Source organism: Pleurodeles waltl, chromosome 9 (genome assembly GCF_031143425.1).
Source record: "Pleurodeles waltl isolate 20211129_DDA chromosome 9, aPleWal1.hap1.20221129, whole genome shotgun sequence".
In the NCBI taxonomy this organism is placed as follows: domain Eukaryota; kingdom Metazoa; phylum Chordata; class Amphibia; order Caudata; family Salamandridae; genus Pleurodeles; species Pleurodeles waltl.
Window position 1 is genome coordinate 28,426,402 of NC_090448.1, and position 18,869 is coordinate 28,445,270.

The window sequence follows — 18,869 nt, forward strand, 5'->3', positions numbered from 1 at the left end:
ACGGTTGTGGTGAGAGTCAGAAAAGGAAGAGGGAGCAAAGTTTTCAAGTCATCTGTGTAGAAGAGAAGGGATCACCGAAGACCAGAGTATCCAAAGAACAAAAAAGCATTATTACAAAGATAACATGAGAAACTGGCAATTAAATACAGAAATACTGGATGACAAGGAAATAATATTAAGGAGAGCAGTCCTATCAATGAAATCTAATGCTGCTGACCAGATGAGTGGACTAAAGGCTGAAACCTGATGATTGTCTTACGGCAGTGAATAAGAACAACAGCGGAATAAGAATATTTAACAAGGTAAGATGAGAACAAGGTGACGAGGTTCTGAAATACTTGATGACGTGGAGAAAGTATTAGGGAGAACAAAGTGATTGACTGTAGAAAGGCTGCTGACTGGTCTGAAGTGAGGAACTCCAAGGTGGTGGTAGCTAGATGAAGTACAGCTTTAGTGTAGCAGGCACATCTGGAGGAAGGTAGGGGGTGGGAACACTGCGATAGTTGAAGAGGACAAAAAAGGTTGAGTCCTACCATGTTGTACAAATGTACAGGCTCGGTGACGATAGATTATGTGGAGCAAATTAGAATGAATACCTCAATCAAAGTGAGTGCAAATATACAATGGTATAGACAAAGACAGAGTTTTAAAAAGGGAATGGAAATGCAGAAAGAATCAAGGCTGTTCAAAGAGGATTTATTATGAAGGTAGCAATGATACTGAGGTCATAGAAGAAAGTAAGAAGTTCAGAATCCCAGATGAGAGAGGAGGTAAGTGGGGTACAAGAGCCCCTGTAAACGGGTATGCAAAGAACAGATGCATGTAGTTACCGTAGCAGGGCAATATTGGACAGAACATGTACATTACCAGCAATATTGATGTGTTCAGAAATAATATGTAAAAGTATGCTATTCTAGTAACTGTTCTTCATTAATCTATCTCTTTCTCAGTAATTCGTTACCCTAATTTTGACCTAGAACTTCCTCTTAAACGACAAAACATGTCTTTTAGACCAAGTCTGCCACCACCTTGTCCACCCCCTGAAACTCCTGGACACCAAAACCGTGATGCCCACTATTCTACTCTACCGTAAAGTTAGCCTTCCACTGAACACCATTCTCCAAGACCTACTGGTTTAATAAACATCAGAAGAAGGCCTCCTTGTGACTCTGGAAGCATTTTAGAGGCAGTTGCCTGTCTTAAAATCTACTGACTTTCATGGCGGCCCGCTTCCGGATCCAGGTGCTACTGGTGGCAGCCGGTTGGCACAACCTGGTTGTCAGATGACTGATTTATGCAGTTGGTTGCTGCTGTTTGGTATTGCATAGATTTGAAACAGTAATTTTTATCATCTAGCTGCTGTAGGAACTCAATCTCCCCTCTTCACATGGTGAAGAGGAAAAAGGTGAAGTTGGCTGGCATACAACTTGTCAAATTAACATCCAGCGCTTCTCTCCACAGATTGTCTACTTCACTGCGCTTTTCCCTTATGTGATTCTGATCGTCCTACTGGCTCATGGTGTCACGCTTCCAGGTGCGATGAACGGCATTGTTTACTATCTGAAGCCTGACTGGTCCAAGCTTGCAGAAGCCCAGGTAAGGATGCTCGCTCTCTTTGACCTAAATGTAGTCCTTTACAATTGACCACATTCCTGAAGAATAAAAATCCACTGTGACCATGAATAATAAAAAAGTCTCTCCAATCAGAAAACCAGTTTTCCATCTGTGTAAGACAGAATCATGACATGACCTACTCAGGTTCTAATCCCTCATCTCTATACAGTCTCCTGGTGCTTTGCCAGAAATGGGATACCTGTGACGGGTCGATGGTTTACCTTCCTGGGTCTGAGTTTTGTTTACTGATGATGTGCCTCACTTGACCCATTTTGAGACCATCTGAAGATTTATCTTTGGAGATGTAGGAGTTGCTAAGTTTAGATCTATGTGCTAATCAGGACTCTGAGCCAGAGTGGCTATGGTACAATCAAATGGGTAATATGAGCAGTGCCAGACTGCCCATTTATTCCATCAGGCATTTCCCCAGTGGACTGGAGCCTTGGGAGGCTGGCTCTGAAGGCAGAGGCTGCTATTGGCATCTCTGCTGCTTTCTTTAGCTCCCCTGGGATAAGCTCAGAAGGGAGAGTGGGCGGTCTAGGACACAGAGAAAAGAGATGGGAAAGACACAGTGAGAGAGGAAGGAAGTAGGGCTAATTTGAACAATTTTGCCTGGGCTGCTTTCGATACTCTTTCTGGTAAGAGTGTGAGGATCTGAGGTGATGGTCCAGGTGAGGTCATCCGGAGGTTAAACGGCATTTAACTCTTGCCAAGTACCAACATATTTGCTAGTTGGAGTGGAGGGGTGGTCGTAGTATCAAAATCCATTTCCGATATTTTATTCCCTCAGAAGACCCTGAGCAGTCCTGTGCTTTTTTTAGACAGATGTCTGGTCATTTGTGCTAGTAAAGAGGTGGCTGCTTCACTGACCAATTTAACCCCTTCGCTGCCAGGCCTTTCCCTCCTCAGGTCCTGGGCCTTTTTTTGGCTATTTGGGGAAGTTCGTGCTTAGGACCTCATAACTTTTTGTCCACATAAGCTACCCGTGCCAAATTTGCATCTTTTTTTTTTCAAAACATCCTAGGGATTCTTGGAAGTATCCAGAGTTTGTGGGCTCTCCTGGAGGAGACCAAGAAACCAGCCAAAATACAGCTAAAATGTAATTGTGTTTTTTTTGGTTGTTTTTTTTATGGGAATCAAGAGCTGCAGAAGAACGCTTGTGTTTTTCCCCCTGAAAATGGCATCAACAAAGAGTTTGTGGTGCTGAAAATCACAATCTTCCCAGCTTTCAGGAACAGGCAGACTTGAATCAGAAAATCAAATTTTTCAACACAATTTTGGCATTTTACTGGGACATACCCCATTTTTAAAAAATTTGTGCTTTCAGCCTCCTTCCAGTTAGTGATAGCAATGGGTGTGAAACCAATGCTGGATCCCAGAGAGCTAAACATTTCTGAAAAGTAGACAGAACTCTGAATTCAGCAAGGGGTCATTTGTGTAGATTCTTCAAGGTTTTCCTACAGAAAGTAACAGCTAACAAAATTTGTTTAAAATTGAGGTGAAAAAAGAGCCATTTCTGCCCACGTTTTCTTCTGTAACATTTTGCATGTATGGCAGATTTTTTAAAGCAATGTACCGTTACTTCTGCTGGACTCTTCTGGTTGTGGGGATATATAGGGCTTTTAGGTTCATCAAGAACCCTAGGTACCCAGAGCCAATAAATGAGCTGCACCTTGCAATGGGTTTTCATTCTATACCGGGTTCAATCATTCATTTGGTGAAATATATAGAGAGTGAAAGATGGTTATCAAGGAAACCTTTGTATTTCCAAAATGAGCACAAGATAAGGTGTTGAGAAGCAGTGGTTATTTGTACATCTCTGAATTCTGGGGTCCCCATACTAGCATGTGAATTACAGGGCATTTCTCAAAGAGACTTCTTTTTTACACACTGCCTTACATTGGGAAGGAAAGAATTTAGAGAAACTGTCGTAATTGGACTCTTGCTCTAAGCAAGACTGCTGGTTTAAGGATGACCGTACTTATGTTTGTAGGTGACTATGCCTATCCTACAACAAGTCGCAACTTTGGTTCCAACCCTTCGGGCTCACTAGCAGCACCTCACCAAAACCCAAACAGTTAACGGTGATTCGTGGCAGCCTTTACGCATGGACTCAAGAGTATGACATCTCAGGGAGTGTCGTGGTTGAACAGAGATGACCCTTTTCTCACAGATACATCACGTCTCAATCAAACACAGGCAATAACGAAGATGCAGTAAAGTTTCAATAATTTTTATTTAACACCACTGCAATCTGCGATAAATTGCATGGGCTGCAATGATTAAGATAATGAACAGTGCAAGAAACAGAATGGTAAAAACAAGAGTCATTATTATAAAGACCCCCACCATCTCGCAATGATACAAAAAGACATGAAGTGTGTAATATGTCCTAATACCCTATCTCGATAGGCCTAACCATTTACCTAAAGGAGAGCTTGGTATGTTAAACCTAATCTGCCAGTGCCATGTCCCTGAAAAGAGCCCCCAACCCTTGTTACCTTGGAATGAGGTCTCTAGCTCAGACTTCGAAGGGACACGAAGTCCAGGTCAGCGTCAAGGCGACGTGTAGCATCAATAGCAGCGATCGCATCTGGTAGGAGTCCCTCTGATTATCTGTCTAAAGTGTGATTTATTTATACAGATTTGCTTGTACCCCTGATGTAGGTTGTTCCCAAACAATGGATAGCGCTGCATGCTTGGGATGGTAATGTCTAATGTGAGCACCTACAGTTTGTTTGTCTTTGTCGCTTGATTTGACGCCTTAGCGAGGTGACACTGATAACATAACTCTAAACAAAAAGGGCCCAATTGTAAACAAGGCTGCCATCTTAGAACAATTAATTAAATAAATGGTCTAAGACAGAGCAAGCTAAGTAGGTTAAGTCACTAGGTGACGGGAGCACGAGTCTGCAAGCTAATTCCTGTTATCCCATTAAAACAAACTAGGATTCACTACAAAAGACAAGGGGCAATAATACTTGTCCTTCTCTTCTGTTTTCCTCCAAGTCTCCCGATGAAAATGGTACCTCACTTGTGTGGGTAGGCTTAGTGGCCACAACAGGAATTGCCCCAAAACACTACATGGACACATCAACATTATCAATTACAAAACTATGTGATTTTTCAGGGGGAGGGTGAGAACCTGCGTTTTTGGTCCTGGGTTCAGTAGCCATCTAGGGAAACTTACTAAATCCAGACATTTCTGAAAACTAGACGCCCGAGGGAGTGTAGGGAGGTGTGACTTGCGTGGATCCCCCTCAGTCTTACTAAGAATCTTCAGCAAACCTACAATTTAGCTACAAAATCACATTTTTCCCACATTTCTGTGTGGGATCGCAGCACCAGCACAAATGTCCTACCACCCAACGTTCCCCTCAGTCTGCCAATAAAAATCATACCTCACTTGTGTAGGTGGGCCAAGTGCCTGTGACAGGGAGGAGCCAAAAACATGTTGAAATTGAGGGGGAACCAAAGCCGGTCCAAAAGGGCAGTTTGAAAAAAAATGTTTTTAGGCTGAGAAGTGGGGCAGAATGTTTATCACTATAGATGCAACATTGCTGGGTGGTAGAAATGTTGTGGATTCCTGCAGATTCCGGAAGGTTCCATCACAAAAATGTGGGGAAAATGTGTGATTTCAAGCAAAGTTGGAGGTTTGCAGGGCATTGTGGGTAAGAAAATGTTGCGGGTGCATGTGAAGCACACCACCCTGGACTCACCCAGATGTTTAGTTTTCAGATGTGTCTAGGTCTAGTAGATTTTTCTAGATGGCAGCGTCCCAAAGTCCAGAAAGTGCAGACCTCACCATTCCAAGGGGGACGATTGAGAGTTAGCCAAGCTCTCATGGCACGCCCAAATGTAATTCAAAACACAAAATAATCAAATGTCCTCTTGCTTGCCATTGGGATAATATCTTTTAGTGTGTAGGGGGAGCTGAAACACTGTTACCCCCTTCAGTTGGGGTGGGGCATAACCATGCCCATACTGGTTGGGAGCCACTACCCCACTATTTTTTTTTTTTTTTTTTTATTCCCTGGCATCTAGTAGGCTTTTTGCCCCCGTGGGGAGTGGATCGGGTTAATTGCCCCATCTGCGCACCGGTGGGCAGAACAACTTTGTCCCCATTTATTTGGGGTGGGGTATGGCCATATGGTGTCATGTTGGCTTATAGAGGTAGGCTTGATCATAGTTGAATCTGGAGGTTTCACAAGGCTATGATCTCCATATGGCTATTAGAGCTGGGGCAGAGCCTGATGCATGAGTCTGACCTAGCCTTATCAGCCTTTCACAGACACAGCTGATGTATCTGTAGTCCATGAATGAGGTTTCACCTCTGTGCACTGAAGATTGGTTACCTAGGGCATTTTGATGTTCCACTTTACACTGAGGCTTTGCTACAAGGCCCAGAAATGGCTTCATTTGAATAACATCTCAATATTTTGCCAGGTCTGGATCGACGCTGGGACCCAGATATTCTTCTCTTATGCAATTGGCCTGGGTGCACTGACAGCTTTGGGGAGCTACAACCGGTTCAACAACAACTGCTACAGGTAGGCGGTCATACAAGGGGCGAGGGTACTTGTAATGTCCAGTTTTCTCATCAATAATTTTATTGTAAATATTGCAGTGATAATATCAATGATGCCATTGAAGATGTCATGACTGATTTAATATATGGGGTAATTAGCTGTGACTGGTGAGGGTGCGAGTTATAATTGCCTTAGGGCACGGTTATAGTTACTTGAAATAACTTTAATAGCTGAATTTCTATGGTTTTGTGCGTGTAAATTCAGACCTGTCTACCTGCCCCAAAGCTATAACCATTTTTTGTGCCCTTATGACATTTAAAAAGCACTTTGAAAGTTCTCTTATGCAGCTTGTTGATCTTCAGAACCCTTCTTAAAATAAAGTATTGTAGATTTTAACTTGGCTGAAGTTGCACTTTCTTGACCTGTTGTGAAGAAGGGGTTGTTTCTGGATGACGGGCTTGTAGTTCCAGGAGCGCACAGTCTGATCGCATTTACATTTTCTATCATATAACATAAAGCTGCACATGTCATGGTCCAAACTAAAAATAGACTGAAAAGTACAGGTAAATCGTTAAAAACAAAATATTAGGTATTATGCTGAGGCCCTTGAGGTAATTTGGAGTGAGGTTGGCCTGCTGCACTGATTACTGTCCGTTCAAAAGGCAGACATTTTCCCTGAAGAGGCTTCAAACCTCCAAAGGGAGAGCGACTTTGGGGGGGAAAAAGAAATCTGCAATGGCAGATCATCAGTCCATTTGAAGGGCCTGTTGGCATGTGTGTTCTCTCCAAGGTCAATCCTCAAACAAAAGTAATATCCCACAAAGACACATTCTTGTGGGTACTTGGGCCACATGGTCCTCCATTGAGTGTCTCTGAAAGTAATTTTTAGGGGACACAGAAAGGGTTACAAATGACACTGGTAGGGCCACAGATAACTTGCAATTAGAAGATTGGCACATGCAATAAATATATATATATATGTATATGTATGTTCAATGGCATGTGTAGCTGCAGATACACATGCTGTGCATATATCGCCATCTAATGTTGGGCTCTGAGTTGTTTTTCTTCTAAGAAGCTTTTTTTCAAGCCACTGGATCGAGTGACTCCTCCTCTCGGTGATAGTGCACATGGGCATAGACTCCTTTGTTAGATTGTTTTCTTTCTGCCGTCTGGTTCGGACGTGTTCCCTCTCACTCTGGTACTTTCGGTTCGGTACTATCTGAACTTTTCTTCCCTTTTTCTTAATGTTAGAATAGTTTTCTAACGTGGTTTCGGACTACACTCGATCCGATTGTAGCATCAGGTTCGAATAAATGCCCTTTTGGGCACCCGCACCCTTCTCGGGCCTACTGCGTCATAGGCTCATGGATCCGACTCCATTTCGATTCTGTCCTCGGTGCCACGCCAAGTTCCCCTACACCAACCAGCATTCGGTGTGCAACTTCTGCCTTTCTCCAGACCACCAAGAAGAGACCTGCGAGGCACGTTGGTCCTTTCGATCAAAGAAGACCTTACGAGATCGAAGAGCAAGGCGGTTGGAGATGGCATCGAAGTCCACAGAGCAAACGCCCGACATCTTTGGTGAGGAACACGCACAGACTGCAGCCTCCAGTCGAGACTCTGGCCAGGATTCAGATGAGGACAGCCAGGTACTCCCTGCGGTGCAGTACGCGAGTACACCAGCACCTTCCCAGCAAACTAAAAAAATCACAGAAGGCCTTGGGTATACAACTGCTTGCTAGCCATGGTTCAACCCGAAAACAACAAATCGTTGACTGACCCTCTGGTTCGGTGCCGAAAAAGGCCAAGACTCACTCCCAACAAGACTGTCATGCCTGTTTTGGCGTCCAGTCAAAAGCTGGAGGCTTTCACTTCAGAACCGAGTCGGCTTCATACCACATCAGAGCCGAAACATCCACGCTCCTGTTCGGAGTCGAAACATTGAATCCCATCCTCGGAGCTGAAAACACTTTCCCCTACTGCTCAGACCACTTTTTTGGCCCATATAAAGCATGCTGCCACCAAGCTTTTGGAGCATTCATTAACAGGCAGAAAACAGGTTTCATCTTCAGAACAGGAGGGAGATGAGTCTGACATTAGACCCACTCTTGAGGTCGTGGACCAAAAACAAAGGAGGATTCAAATCCAGAAAGAGGCTGGAAAGATTGCTTCTCCTCCTCCAATTACAAAGAGGAAATAAGCATTCCAGGAGAGTTTAGATGCTGACCCTTCACTGGCGAAAATATGTAAACACAAGGAAAAGCCAAAGACTATTCAGCTTTCTCCACCACATTCGCCTTCTTTCCTTCTCCACCACCTCACACTCCACCACCACCAACTTCACACACACAATCTCATGCTTCGTCACATGGGGACTATATAGGTGATAGTATTTATAACGTGGATCCATGGGACATGTATGACTCTGATCCTGATTTGTATCCTACAAGACCATCTCCACCTGAGGATACCACAGCCTAGAATCAGGTCATTTCCAGAGCAGCCCCCTATCATAATGTACAGCTGCACTCTAAGCTACTGGAAGAGGAGCTTCTATTCAACACTCTTTCCTCAACTCACAAACAATACCAATATATGCCAATGCTGCCTGGTATGTTCAAACACACTGATGATATTGTTAGAGCCAGTCAAGGCCAGGGTGTTAACACCAAGAATAGATCAAAAATATAAACCAGCACCAACCGATCCAGTTTTCATATCACAGGAGTTATCACTAGATTCCATTTTAGTCAGTGCAGCCAGAAAACAGGCAAATAGCCAGTACACAGGGGACGCTCGTCCCCCTGATAAAGAAAGCTGCAAATTCGATGCAGCAGGCAAAAGGGTAGCAACTCAGGCTGCAAATCAGTGGTGCATTGCTAATCCCCAAGCTCTTTTAGCTAGGTAGGACAGGGCACATTGGGATGAGATGCAGGAGTTCCTGCAATACCTCCCAAAGGAACACCAGAAAAGGGCACAGCAGGTAGTGGAAGAGGGACAAGCCATTGCCAGTAATCAGATCAGATCAGCACTAGACGCAGCTGATAGAAATAAACACTAGCACCACAATTGGAAGACATGCTTGGTTGAGCTCCTCAGGCTTTAAGCCTGAAATACAACAAGCGGTCCTTTACATGCCTTTTAGTAAGCAGTAACTCTGTGGACCGGAGGTGGACACAGCCATTGATAAATTAAAAAAGGACTCTGAGACAGCAAAGGCCATGGAAGCCCTTTATACAACACCTTTCGGGGCTCATTTCACAAACCTCAATTTAGAGGAGGTTTTAAGCCACAAACTTCAGAGGCCTCTACATCCCAACAAAAACAGGGACAACAAAATTATCCCAGGGGATCTTTCAGGGGCTCTTATAGAGGACACGATTTCAGATCCAGAGGTAAATCTCCTACCGCAAGAGGTGCCTCTACCTCATCAAAGCAGTGACTTTCCCTGCACCCCCCAGACACATACATTTCCTGTGGGAGGAAGACGGCAATATTTCCATCCTCACTTGCAACAAATTACAACAGGTCAATGGGTACTGTCAACTGTCCGCAATGGGTATTGTCTAGAACTAATCTCCACTCCACCAAACATTCCACCCGGATCACACCGGCTTTCTCTTGAACACATTGCCCTGCAAGAGGTCAAATCTCTTCTACTCGAGGGTGCAATAGAAATGGTTTCCATCAGTCAGCAAGGGACAGGAGTATATTCTTTATACTTCCTCATACCAAAAAAGGATGGCACTCCCAGACCAATTCTTGATCTCAGACTTCTAAATCAATATCCTGTCAGAGCATTTCCACATGGTCACTTTACAGGACGTCGTTCCCTTATTACAAAAACAAAATAACATGATGGCATTAGACCTAAAGGATGTTTACTTCCACATTCCTATACATCCAGCACACCGCACGTATTTAAGGTTTGTGATAGTGGGCAAGCACTATCAATTCAAAGTACTACCCCTTGGAGTAACAACAGCACCAAGGGTACTCAAAAAAATGTCTAGCAGTTGTTGCGACATACCTCAGAAGACAGTGCATACATGTCTTTCCTCATCTAGAGAACTGGTTAATAAAAGCCAGCACCATTCAAAACTGTCAGCGGCACACGCAATACACAGTAGATACCCTACACAAGTTAGGTTTCACAATCAATTACCAGAAATCTCACCTTCAGCCAGCGCAAATTCAACCTTATCTAGGAGCAATTCTGAACACTCAGCTTTAGCCTACCCAAATCTACAACAAATCCAAGTGTTTCACACACTCGTATCCCAATTGCAGGTCAATCAAACTTACATAGTAAGGTTTGTCATGAAGCTTTTGGGAATGATGGCATCCAGCATAGCAATAGTGCCCAATGCATGTCTAAACATGAGACCCCTACAGCAGTGTCTCAGGCACAGGGTCAACTTCACGATCTAGTGTTGTTGGACCACCAAACTTACAAATCTCTGCAGTGGTGGAATCACTCCAACTTATCAAAAGGGCGGCCATTTCAGGACCCTGTGCCACAGACCATAATCACCACAGATTTATCAATGACAGGTTGGGGAGCCCATCTTACAATGGGACTCAATCCAGCAAACTTACCACACCAACCACTTAGAACTGCTGGCAGTGTTCTTAGCCATCAAAGCATTCCAACCACAGATTATAAACAAAACAGTCTTAATAAGGACAGGCAACATGACAACAATGTAGTATCTTGAAAAACGGGGGGGTGGGACACATTCATCCCAATTGTCACTTCTAGTACAAACAATTTGGAAATGGGCAATTCACAAGCACATTCACCTGCTAGCGGAATACATCCCAGGGATACACAACCAGCTATCAGACCTCTTGAGCAGGCCGCAGCAACAAATACACAAATGGGAGATTCACCCACAAGTAATTCAACATTACTTTCAGATGTGGGGAACACCAAACATAGACCTTTTCACAACAAGCGAAAACCCAAAATGCCAAAACTTCACGTCCAGATACCCACACCCTCAATCCAAGGGCAATGCTCTATGGATCAATTGGTCAGGGATATTTGCTTATGTTTTTCCCCCTCTCCCATAAATTCAGTTTCTGGTCAACAAGATTCGTCACCCTTCCCTCACTATGATACTCATAGCTCCCACGTGGGCACGTCAACATTGGTACACAACACTACTGGATCTGTCGGTAGAACTACATCACAAGCTCCCAAACAGACCAGACCTATTGATTCAAAACAAAGGTCAGATCGGGCGTCCCAATCCCAGTATGCTCAACCTAGCAATTTAGCTCCTGAGGTCATAGGATTTGGATATCGACAGCTTCCACCAGAATGTATGGACATTCTAAAACAAGCACATAAACCTACAAACAGGCAGTGCTACGCAACTAAATGGAAACATTTTGTATATTACTGCCAACCTAAAAACATTGATCCACTTAAAGCATCAATACAGGATATTGTATATTTGCTTTATTTACAGAAAGCACATCTTGCATATTCATCTATTTAAAATTCATTTAACAGCAATATCAGCCTACCTCCAAAACATACAGCATAACTCTCTGTTTTGAATTCCTGTCATTAAAGCTTTGATGGAAGGTCTTAAGAGTTATTCCACCTACAGTTCCATAGGCTCATGCATGGAATCGTAACATTGTGCTCACAAGACTTATGGGTCCATCTTTTGAACCCATGTATTCGTGCCCTCTTTAGTTTCTCTTGTGGAAGATTGCTTTCCTAGTAGCAATTACTTAAGAAGAGTTAGTGAAATTCAAGCATTCACTTTAGAAGAACCCTTCTTCCAAGTACACGAACACAAAATAGTACTTGGGACAAATCCAACATTTTTACCCAAAGTGGTTTCACCATTTCACATTAATCAGTCAGTGGAATTGCCAGTCTTCTTTCCACAGCCACGTTCAGTTGCTGAAAGAGCTCTCCACACTCTTGATCTTAAGAGCTCTCATGTATTATATTGACGGAACAAAAGATTTTAGGAAATGTCAACAACTTTTTGTGGCTTTCCAACAACCTCATAAAGGTAATCCCATTTCCAAACAAGGATTGGCCAGATGGATAGTAAAGTGCATTCAAACTTGCTATCTTAAAGCTAAAAGGCAACTATTTGTAACTCCTAAAGCGCATTCAACAAGAAAGAAAGGAGCTTCAAAGGCATTCTTGGGAAATATACCAATGGCAGACCTATGTAAAGCAGCCCCATGGTCCACACCACACACTTTTACTAAACACTACTGTGTGGATGTGTTATCTCGACAACAATCAAATGTCGGTCAAGTAGTGCTTAAAACACTATTTCAAACTACTTCAACTCCTACCGGCTAGCCACTGCTTACTTGGGAGAGGGACTGCTTTTCATTCTATGCACAGCATGTGCATCTGCAGCTGCACATGCCATAGAACGGAAAATGTCACTTACCCAGTGTACATCTGTTCGTGGCATGTAGTGCTGCAGATTCACATGCGCCCTCCCTCCTCCCCGGAAACTTGTAGCCGTTGTATTTTATTATGTAAATATGTGTTCGGTGGCATGTGTAGCTGCAGATACACATGCTGTGGATTATCCTGCCATCTAGTGTTGGGCTCGGAGTGTTACAAGTTGTTTTTCTTCAAAGAAGTCTTTTCGAGTCACGAGACTGAGGGACTCCTCCCTTTCGGCTCCATTGCGCATGGGCGTCGGCTCCATCTTAGATTGTTTTCTTTCCGCCATCGGGTTCGGACGTCTTCCTCTTCGCTCCGTATTTTGAATCGGGAAAGTTAGCTAAATATCAAATTCGACGGTATTGTTCGCGCTCTGTACCGGTTCAGTGTTAGCATATCGACACCGATAGCAGAAGCGCTCTGGCGGACCTTCGGGGCTTCCGCTCTTCAGCGGGGCCTGGTCGGCCCGACCACATCCATCGACGAAACTAATGGACCGGACCCCCTTCCGCTTCTGTCCGAAGTGACACTCGAAGTATCCTTATACAGACCAACACTTGGTCTGTAATCTGTGTTTATCACCAGAACACAGGGAGGATACTTGTGAGGCCTGTTGGGCGTTTCGATCAAAAAAGACCCTATGTGATCGAAGAGCGAGAAGACTACAAATGGCGTCGACACCGAGAGAACAACTCTACGTCGAGGAGGAGGAAAGAATTTCCATCCAGGGGACGGACTGACGAATCTGAAAGTGAGCGACCCACGACGATGCAGAAAACAGTGAGTAAAACTGCCCTGTCCAAAACTCACACAAAGATCGTTAAGGCCAAGGGGATGCCACCGCCAGCAGGCCATGGCTTAACCCATCGAAAAGAAGGTGACCAAACATCTGCACCGAAAAAGGCCAAAGAATTGCCGAAGACATCTGACTCCGGTCGAGATTCAGGCACCGAACGATCTCGACACCGAGAATTCGACTCACCCAAGGTGAGAAAAGTAACGTCTGAACCGAAAAAGTCTTTATCGGAAGCATCGGTACCGAAAAAGGCGCCTTTGGAGCCGAAAAGAAGCTCTTACACAGAAGAGCAAGGACTTTCCAGCCAAATGCATGAAACACAGATTTGAGCAGGAAATAAGTATGGTGGAACCAGACCATACGCAAAGGAGGTTGCATATCCAGAAAGAGACTGGAAAAATACAAACTCTTCCTCCAATCAAAACCAAAAGAAAGCTGGCATTTCATGAGTCAGAAATGCGGCCAAAGGCAAAGATAGCCAGAGATAAAACCCCACCTCCAAGGTTTTCTCCACAACCTTCCCCACTACACTCACCACAGCTGTCCCCGGTAAGAACACCTCCAATGCAGTCACCTACGCATACAGGGATGACGCAGGATGATCCGGATGCATGGGACTCATACGATGCACCAGTATCAGACAACAGCCCAGATTGTTACCCAACAAGGCCGTCACCTCCAGAGGACAGTACTGCATATACGCAGGTACTATCCAGGGCAGCTACGTTCCACAATGTAGCAATGCACTCAGAACCAATAGAGGATGATTTCCTATTAAACACCTTGGCATCCACCCACACTTCCTGCCAGAGTCTGCCAATGCTCCCGGGCATGCTCAAGCACGCAAAACAGGTATTCCAGGAGCCAGTTAAAGGAAGGGCTATCGCGCCTAGGCTGGAGAAAAAATACAAGCCTCCCCCAACGGACCCTGTGTTTATAACACAGCAACTTACACCAGACTCGGTGGTTGTAGGAGCAGCAAGAAAGAGGGCAAACTCTCAATCGTCAGACGCTCCACCGCCTGACAAGGAAAGTAGGAAGTTTGATGCAGCGGGCAAACGAGTGGCAGCACAGGCAGCCAATCAATGGCGGATCGCAAACTCACAAGCCCTACTTGCTCGCTACGACAGGGCACACTGGGACGAGATGCAACACATTATACAACACTTGCCCAGAGAACACCAGAAACGTGCCCAACAGGTTGTGGAAGAAGGAAAAGCAATATCCAACAACCAAATAAGGTCCGCATTGGACTCGGCAGACACGGCAGCACGAAGGGTCAACACTGCGGTAACCATTCGCAGGCATGCATGGTTACGAAGCTCTGGATTCAAGCCAGAAATCCAACAAGCAGTGTTGAACATGCCTTTTAACCAGGAACAATTGTTTGGGCCGGAAGTGGACACAGCAATTGAAAAATTAAAGAAGGACTCGGACTCGGCCAAAGCCATGGGCGCGCTCTACTCCCCACAGGGCAGAGGCACATTTAGAAAGCCACAATTTAGAGGGGGGTTTCGAATGCAAACGCCAGAGCCTTCCACCTCGCAAACCAGACCCACCTATCAGGGACAATACCAGAGAGGAGGGTTTCGTGGCTCATATAGAGGTGGACAATTCCCAAGAGGAAGGGGAAAGTTCCAGATACCTAAGACAAGTCAAACCAAACAGTGACTTCAATGTCACAAAACCCCAACACTTCACACCAGTGGAGGGGAGACTTACTGCATACTACCACAACTGGACATGCATAACTACGGACGCATGGGTCCTAGCCATTATCCAACATGGTTATTGCATAGAATTCACAAGTTTCCCGCCAGATGTGCCCCCAAGGGCACACAATATGTCCAAACAACACTTAGACCTATTACATCTAGAGGTCCAAGCACTATTACAAAAACAAGCAATAGAGTTAGTACCCAACCATCAGAAAGGAACAGGCGTCTACTCACTATATTTCCTAATTCCAAAGAAGGACAAAACGTTAAGACCTATATTAGACCGCAGAACACTGAACCTCTTCATCAAGTCCGATCACTTCCACATGGTAACACTTCAAGACGTGGTTCCCTTACTAAAAAAGGAGGATTACATGTCAACGTTGGATCTCAAGGATGCCTACTTTCACATACCCATCCATCCTTCTCACAGAAAATACTTAAGGTTTGTAATACACTATCAATTCAAAGTGTTACCGTTTGGGATAACAACAGCCCCGAGGGTATTCACAAAATGCCTTGCAGTAGTAGCCGCTCACATAAGGAGACAGTACATGCACGTATTCCCATACTTAGACGACTGGCTAATAAAAACCAGCACTCAACAACAGTGTCTTCTTCACACGCAATAGGTTATAGAAACTCTACACAAACTAGGATTTTCTATAAATTACCAAAAATCACATCTGCAGCCATCCCAAATACAACAATACTTGGGAGCAACACTCAACACACAAAAAGCGATTGCCACTCCAAGTCCACAAAGGGTCCAAGCATTCCAAAATATAACATCAAGCATACAGCCAAACCAACACTACCAAGTAAGGTTTGTAATGAAACTTCTAGGCATGATGTCTTCATGCATAGCCATTGTCCCAAACGCGAGATTACACATGCGGCCCTTACAACAGTGCCTAGCAAAACAATGGACACAAGCACAGGGTCAACTCCAAGATCTAGTGTTGATAGACCGCCAGACACACTTCTCGCTTCAATGGTGGAACCCTATAAATTTAAACCAAGGGCAGCCATTCCAAGACCCAGTGCCTCAATACGTGATTGTAAGGAAATGCCTCCTTGGCATGGTTACCCCCTGACTTTTTGCCTTTGCTGATGCTAAGTTTTGATTTGAAAGTGTGCTGAGGCCTGCTAATCAGGCCCCAGCACCAGTGTTCTTTCCCTAACCTGTACCTTTGTTTCCACAATTGGCACACCCTGGCGTCCAGGTAAGTCCCTTGTAACTGGTACCCCTGGTACCAAGGGCCCTGATGCCAGGGAAGGTCTCTAAGGGCTGCAGCATATCTTATGCCACCCTGGGGACCCCTCACTCAGCACAGACACACTGCTTGCCAGCTTTTGTGTGCTAGTGGGGATAAAAAGACTAAGTCGACACGGCACTCCCCTCAGGGTGCCATGCCAGCCTCTCACTGCCTATGCAGTATAGATAAGTCACCCCTCTAGCAGGCCTTACAGCCCTAAGGCAGGGTGCACTATACTATAGGTGAGGGCACCAGTGCATGAGCACTGTGCCCCTACAGTGTCTAAGCAAAACCCTAGACATTGTAAGTGCAGGGTAGCCATAAGAGTATATGGTCTGGGAGTCTGTCAAACACGAACTCCACAGCACCATAATGGCTACACTGAAAACTGGGAAGTTTGGTATCAAACTTCTCAGCACAATAAATGCACACTGATGCCAGTGTACATTTTATTGTGACATACACCCCAGAGGGCACCTTAGAGGTGCCCCTGAAACCTTAACCGACTATCCGTGTAGGCTGACTGGTTTTAGCAGCCTGCCACACTAGAGACATGTTGCTGGCCACATGGGGAGAGTGCCTTTGTCACTCTGTGGCTAGTAACAAAGCCTGTACTGGATGGAGGTGCTTCACACCTCCCCCTGCAGGAACTGTAACACCTGGCGTGAGCCTCAAAGGCTCACCCCCTTTGTTACAGCACCACAGGGCACTCCAGCTAGTGGAGTTGCCCGCCCCCTCCGGCCACGGCCCCACTTTTGGCGGCAAGGCCGGAGGAGATAATGAGAAAAACAAGGAGTCGTCACTGGCCAGTCAGGACAGCCCCTAAGGCAACCTGAGCTGAGGTGACTCTGACTTTTAGAAATCCTCCATCTTGCAGATGGAGGTTTCCCCCAATAGGGATAGCAATGTGCCCCCCTCCCCTTGGGAGGAGGCACAAAGAGGGTGTACCCACCCTTAGGGCTAGTTGCCATTGGCTGCTAACCCCCCAGACCTAAACACGCCCTTAAATTTAGTATTTAAGGGCTCCCCAGAACCTAGGAACTCAGATTCCTGCAACCTAAGAAGAAGAGGACTGCTAAGCTGAAAAACCCTGCAGAGAAGACGGAGGCACCAACTGCTTTGGCCCCAGCTCTACCGGCCTGTCTCCCCACTTCTAAAGACACTGCTCCAGCGACGCTTTCCCCAGAGACCAGCGACCTCTGAATCCTCAGAGGACTGCCCTGCTCTAGAAGGACCAAGAACTCCCGAGGACAGCGGGTCTGTTCACCCAAGACTGCAACTTTGTAACAAAGGAGCAACTTTAAAACAACCTGCTTTCCCGCCGGAAGCGTGAGACTTGCTACTCTGCATCCGACGCCCCCGGCTCGACTTGTGGAGAACAAACACTTCAGGGAGGACTCCCCGGCGACTGCGAAACCATGAGTAGCCAGAGTTGCTCCCCCTGAACCCCCCCAGCGACGCCTGCAGAGGGAATCCCGAGGCTCCCCCTGACCGTGACTGCCTGCTCCTCAGATCCCGACGCCTGGTAAAGACTCTGCACCCGCAGCCCCCAGGACCTGAAAGAACAGAACTCCAGTGCAGGAGTGACCCCCAGGAGGCCCTCTCCCTTGCCCAGGTGGTGGCTACCCCGAGGAGCCCCCCCTTGCCTGCCTGCATCGCTGAAGAGACCCCTTGGTCTCCCATTGAAACCTGACGTGTGTTTGCACACTGCACCCGGCCGCCCCCGTGCTGCTGAGGGTGTACTTTCTGTGCTGACTTGTGTCCCCCCTGGTGCCCTACAAAACCCCCCTGGTCTGCCCTCCGAAGACGCGGGTACTTACCTGCTGGCAGACTAGAACCGGGGCACCCCCTTTTCCATTGAAGCCTATGCGTTTTGGGCACCACTTTGACCTCTGCACCTGACCGGCCCTGAGCTGCTGGTGTGGTAACTTTAGGGTTGCTCTGAACCCCCAACGGTGGGCTACCTTGGACCCAAACTTGAACCCCATAGGTGGTTTACTTACCTGCAAAAACTAACAAACACTTACCTCCCCCAGGAACTGTTGAAAATTGCACTGTCTAGTTTTAAAATAGCTATATGTCATTTATGTGAAAACTGTATATGCTATTTTGCTAATTCAAAGTTCCTAAAGTACCTACCTGCAATACCTTTCATTTGAAGTATTACATGTAAATCTTGAACCTGTGGTTCTTAAAATAAACTAAGAAAATATATTTTTCTATACAAAAACCTATTGGCCTGGAATTGTCGGAGTGTGTGTTTCCCATTTATTGCTTGTATATGTACAACAAATGCTTAACGCTACTCCTTTGATAAGCCTACTGCTCGACCACACTACCACAAAATAGAGCATTAGTATTATCTCTTTTTGACACTATCTTACCTCTAAGGGGAACCCTTGAACTCTGTGCATACTATTCCTTACTTTGAAATAGTGCATACAGAGCCAACTTCCTAGAAACTCTACACAAACTAGGATTTTCTATAAATTACCAAAAATCACATCTGCAGCC

At 45.5% G+C, this 18,869-nt stretch overlaps 1 protein-coding gene across 5 annotated transcripts in view; it reads left to right on the forward strand.

The window, feature by feature from the left end:
- The window catches only part of LOC138258882 (sodium- and chloride-dependent creatine transporter 1-like), a 290,710-nt gene that overhangs the window by 180,085 nt on the left and 91,756 nt on the right, over window positions 1-18,869 (forward strand). For all 5 annotated transcript variants that reach the window (XR_011198597.1, XR_011198598.1, XR_011198595.1 and 2 more), the window contains exons 6-7: window positions 1,462-1,596; window positions 6,061-6,164. Coding sequence is in view for 2 of the 5 variants with exons in the window: in XM_069206192.1 (XP_069062293.1) it covers window positions 1,462-1,596; window positions 6,061-6,164 (239 nt within the window). In the remaining 3 variants the exon portion in view is untranslated. The remainder of the gene's footprint in view (window positions 1-1,461; window positions 1,597-6,060; window positions 6,165-18,869) is intronic.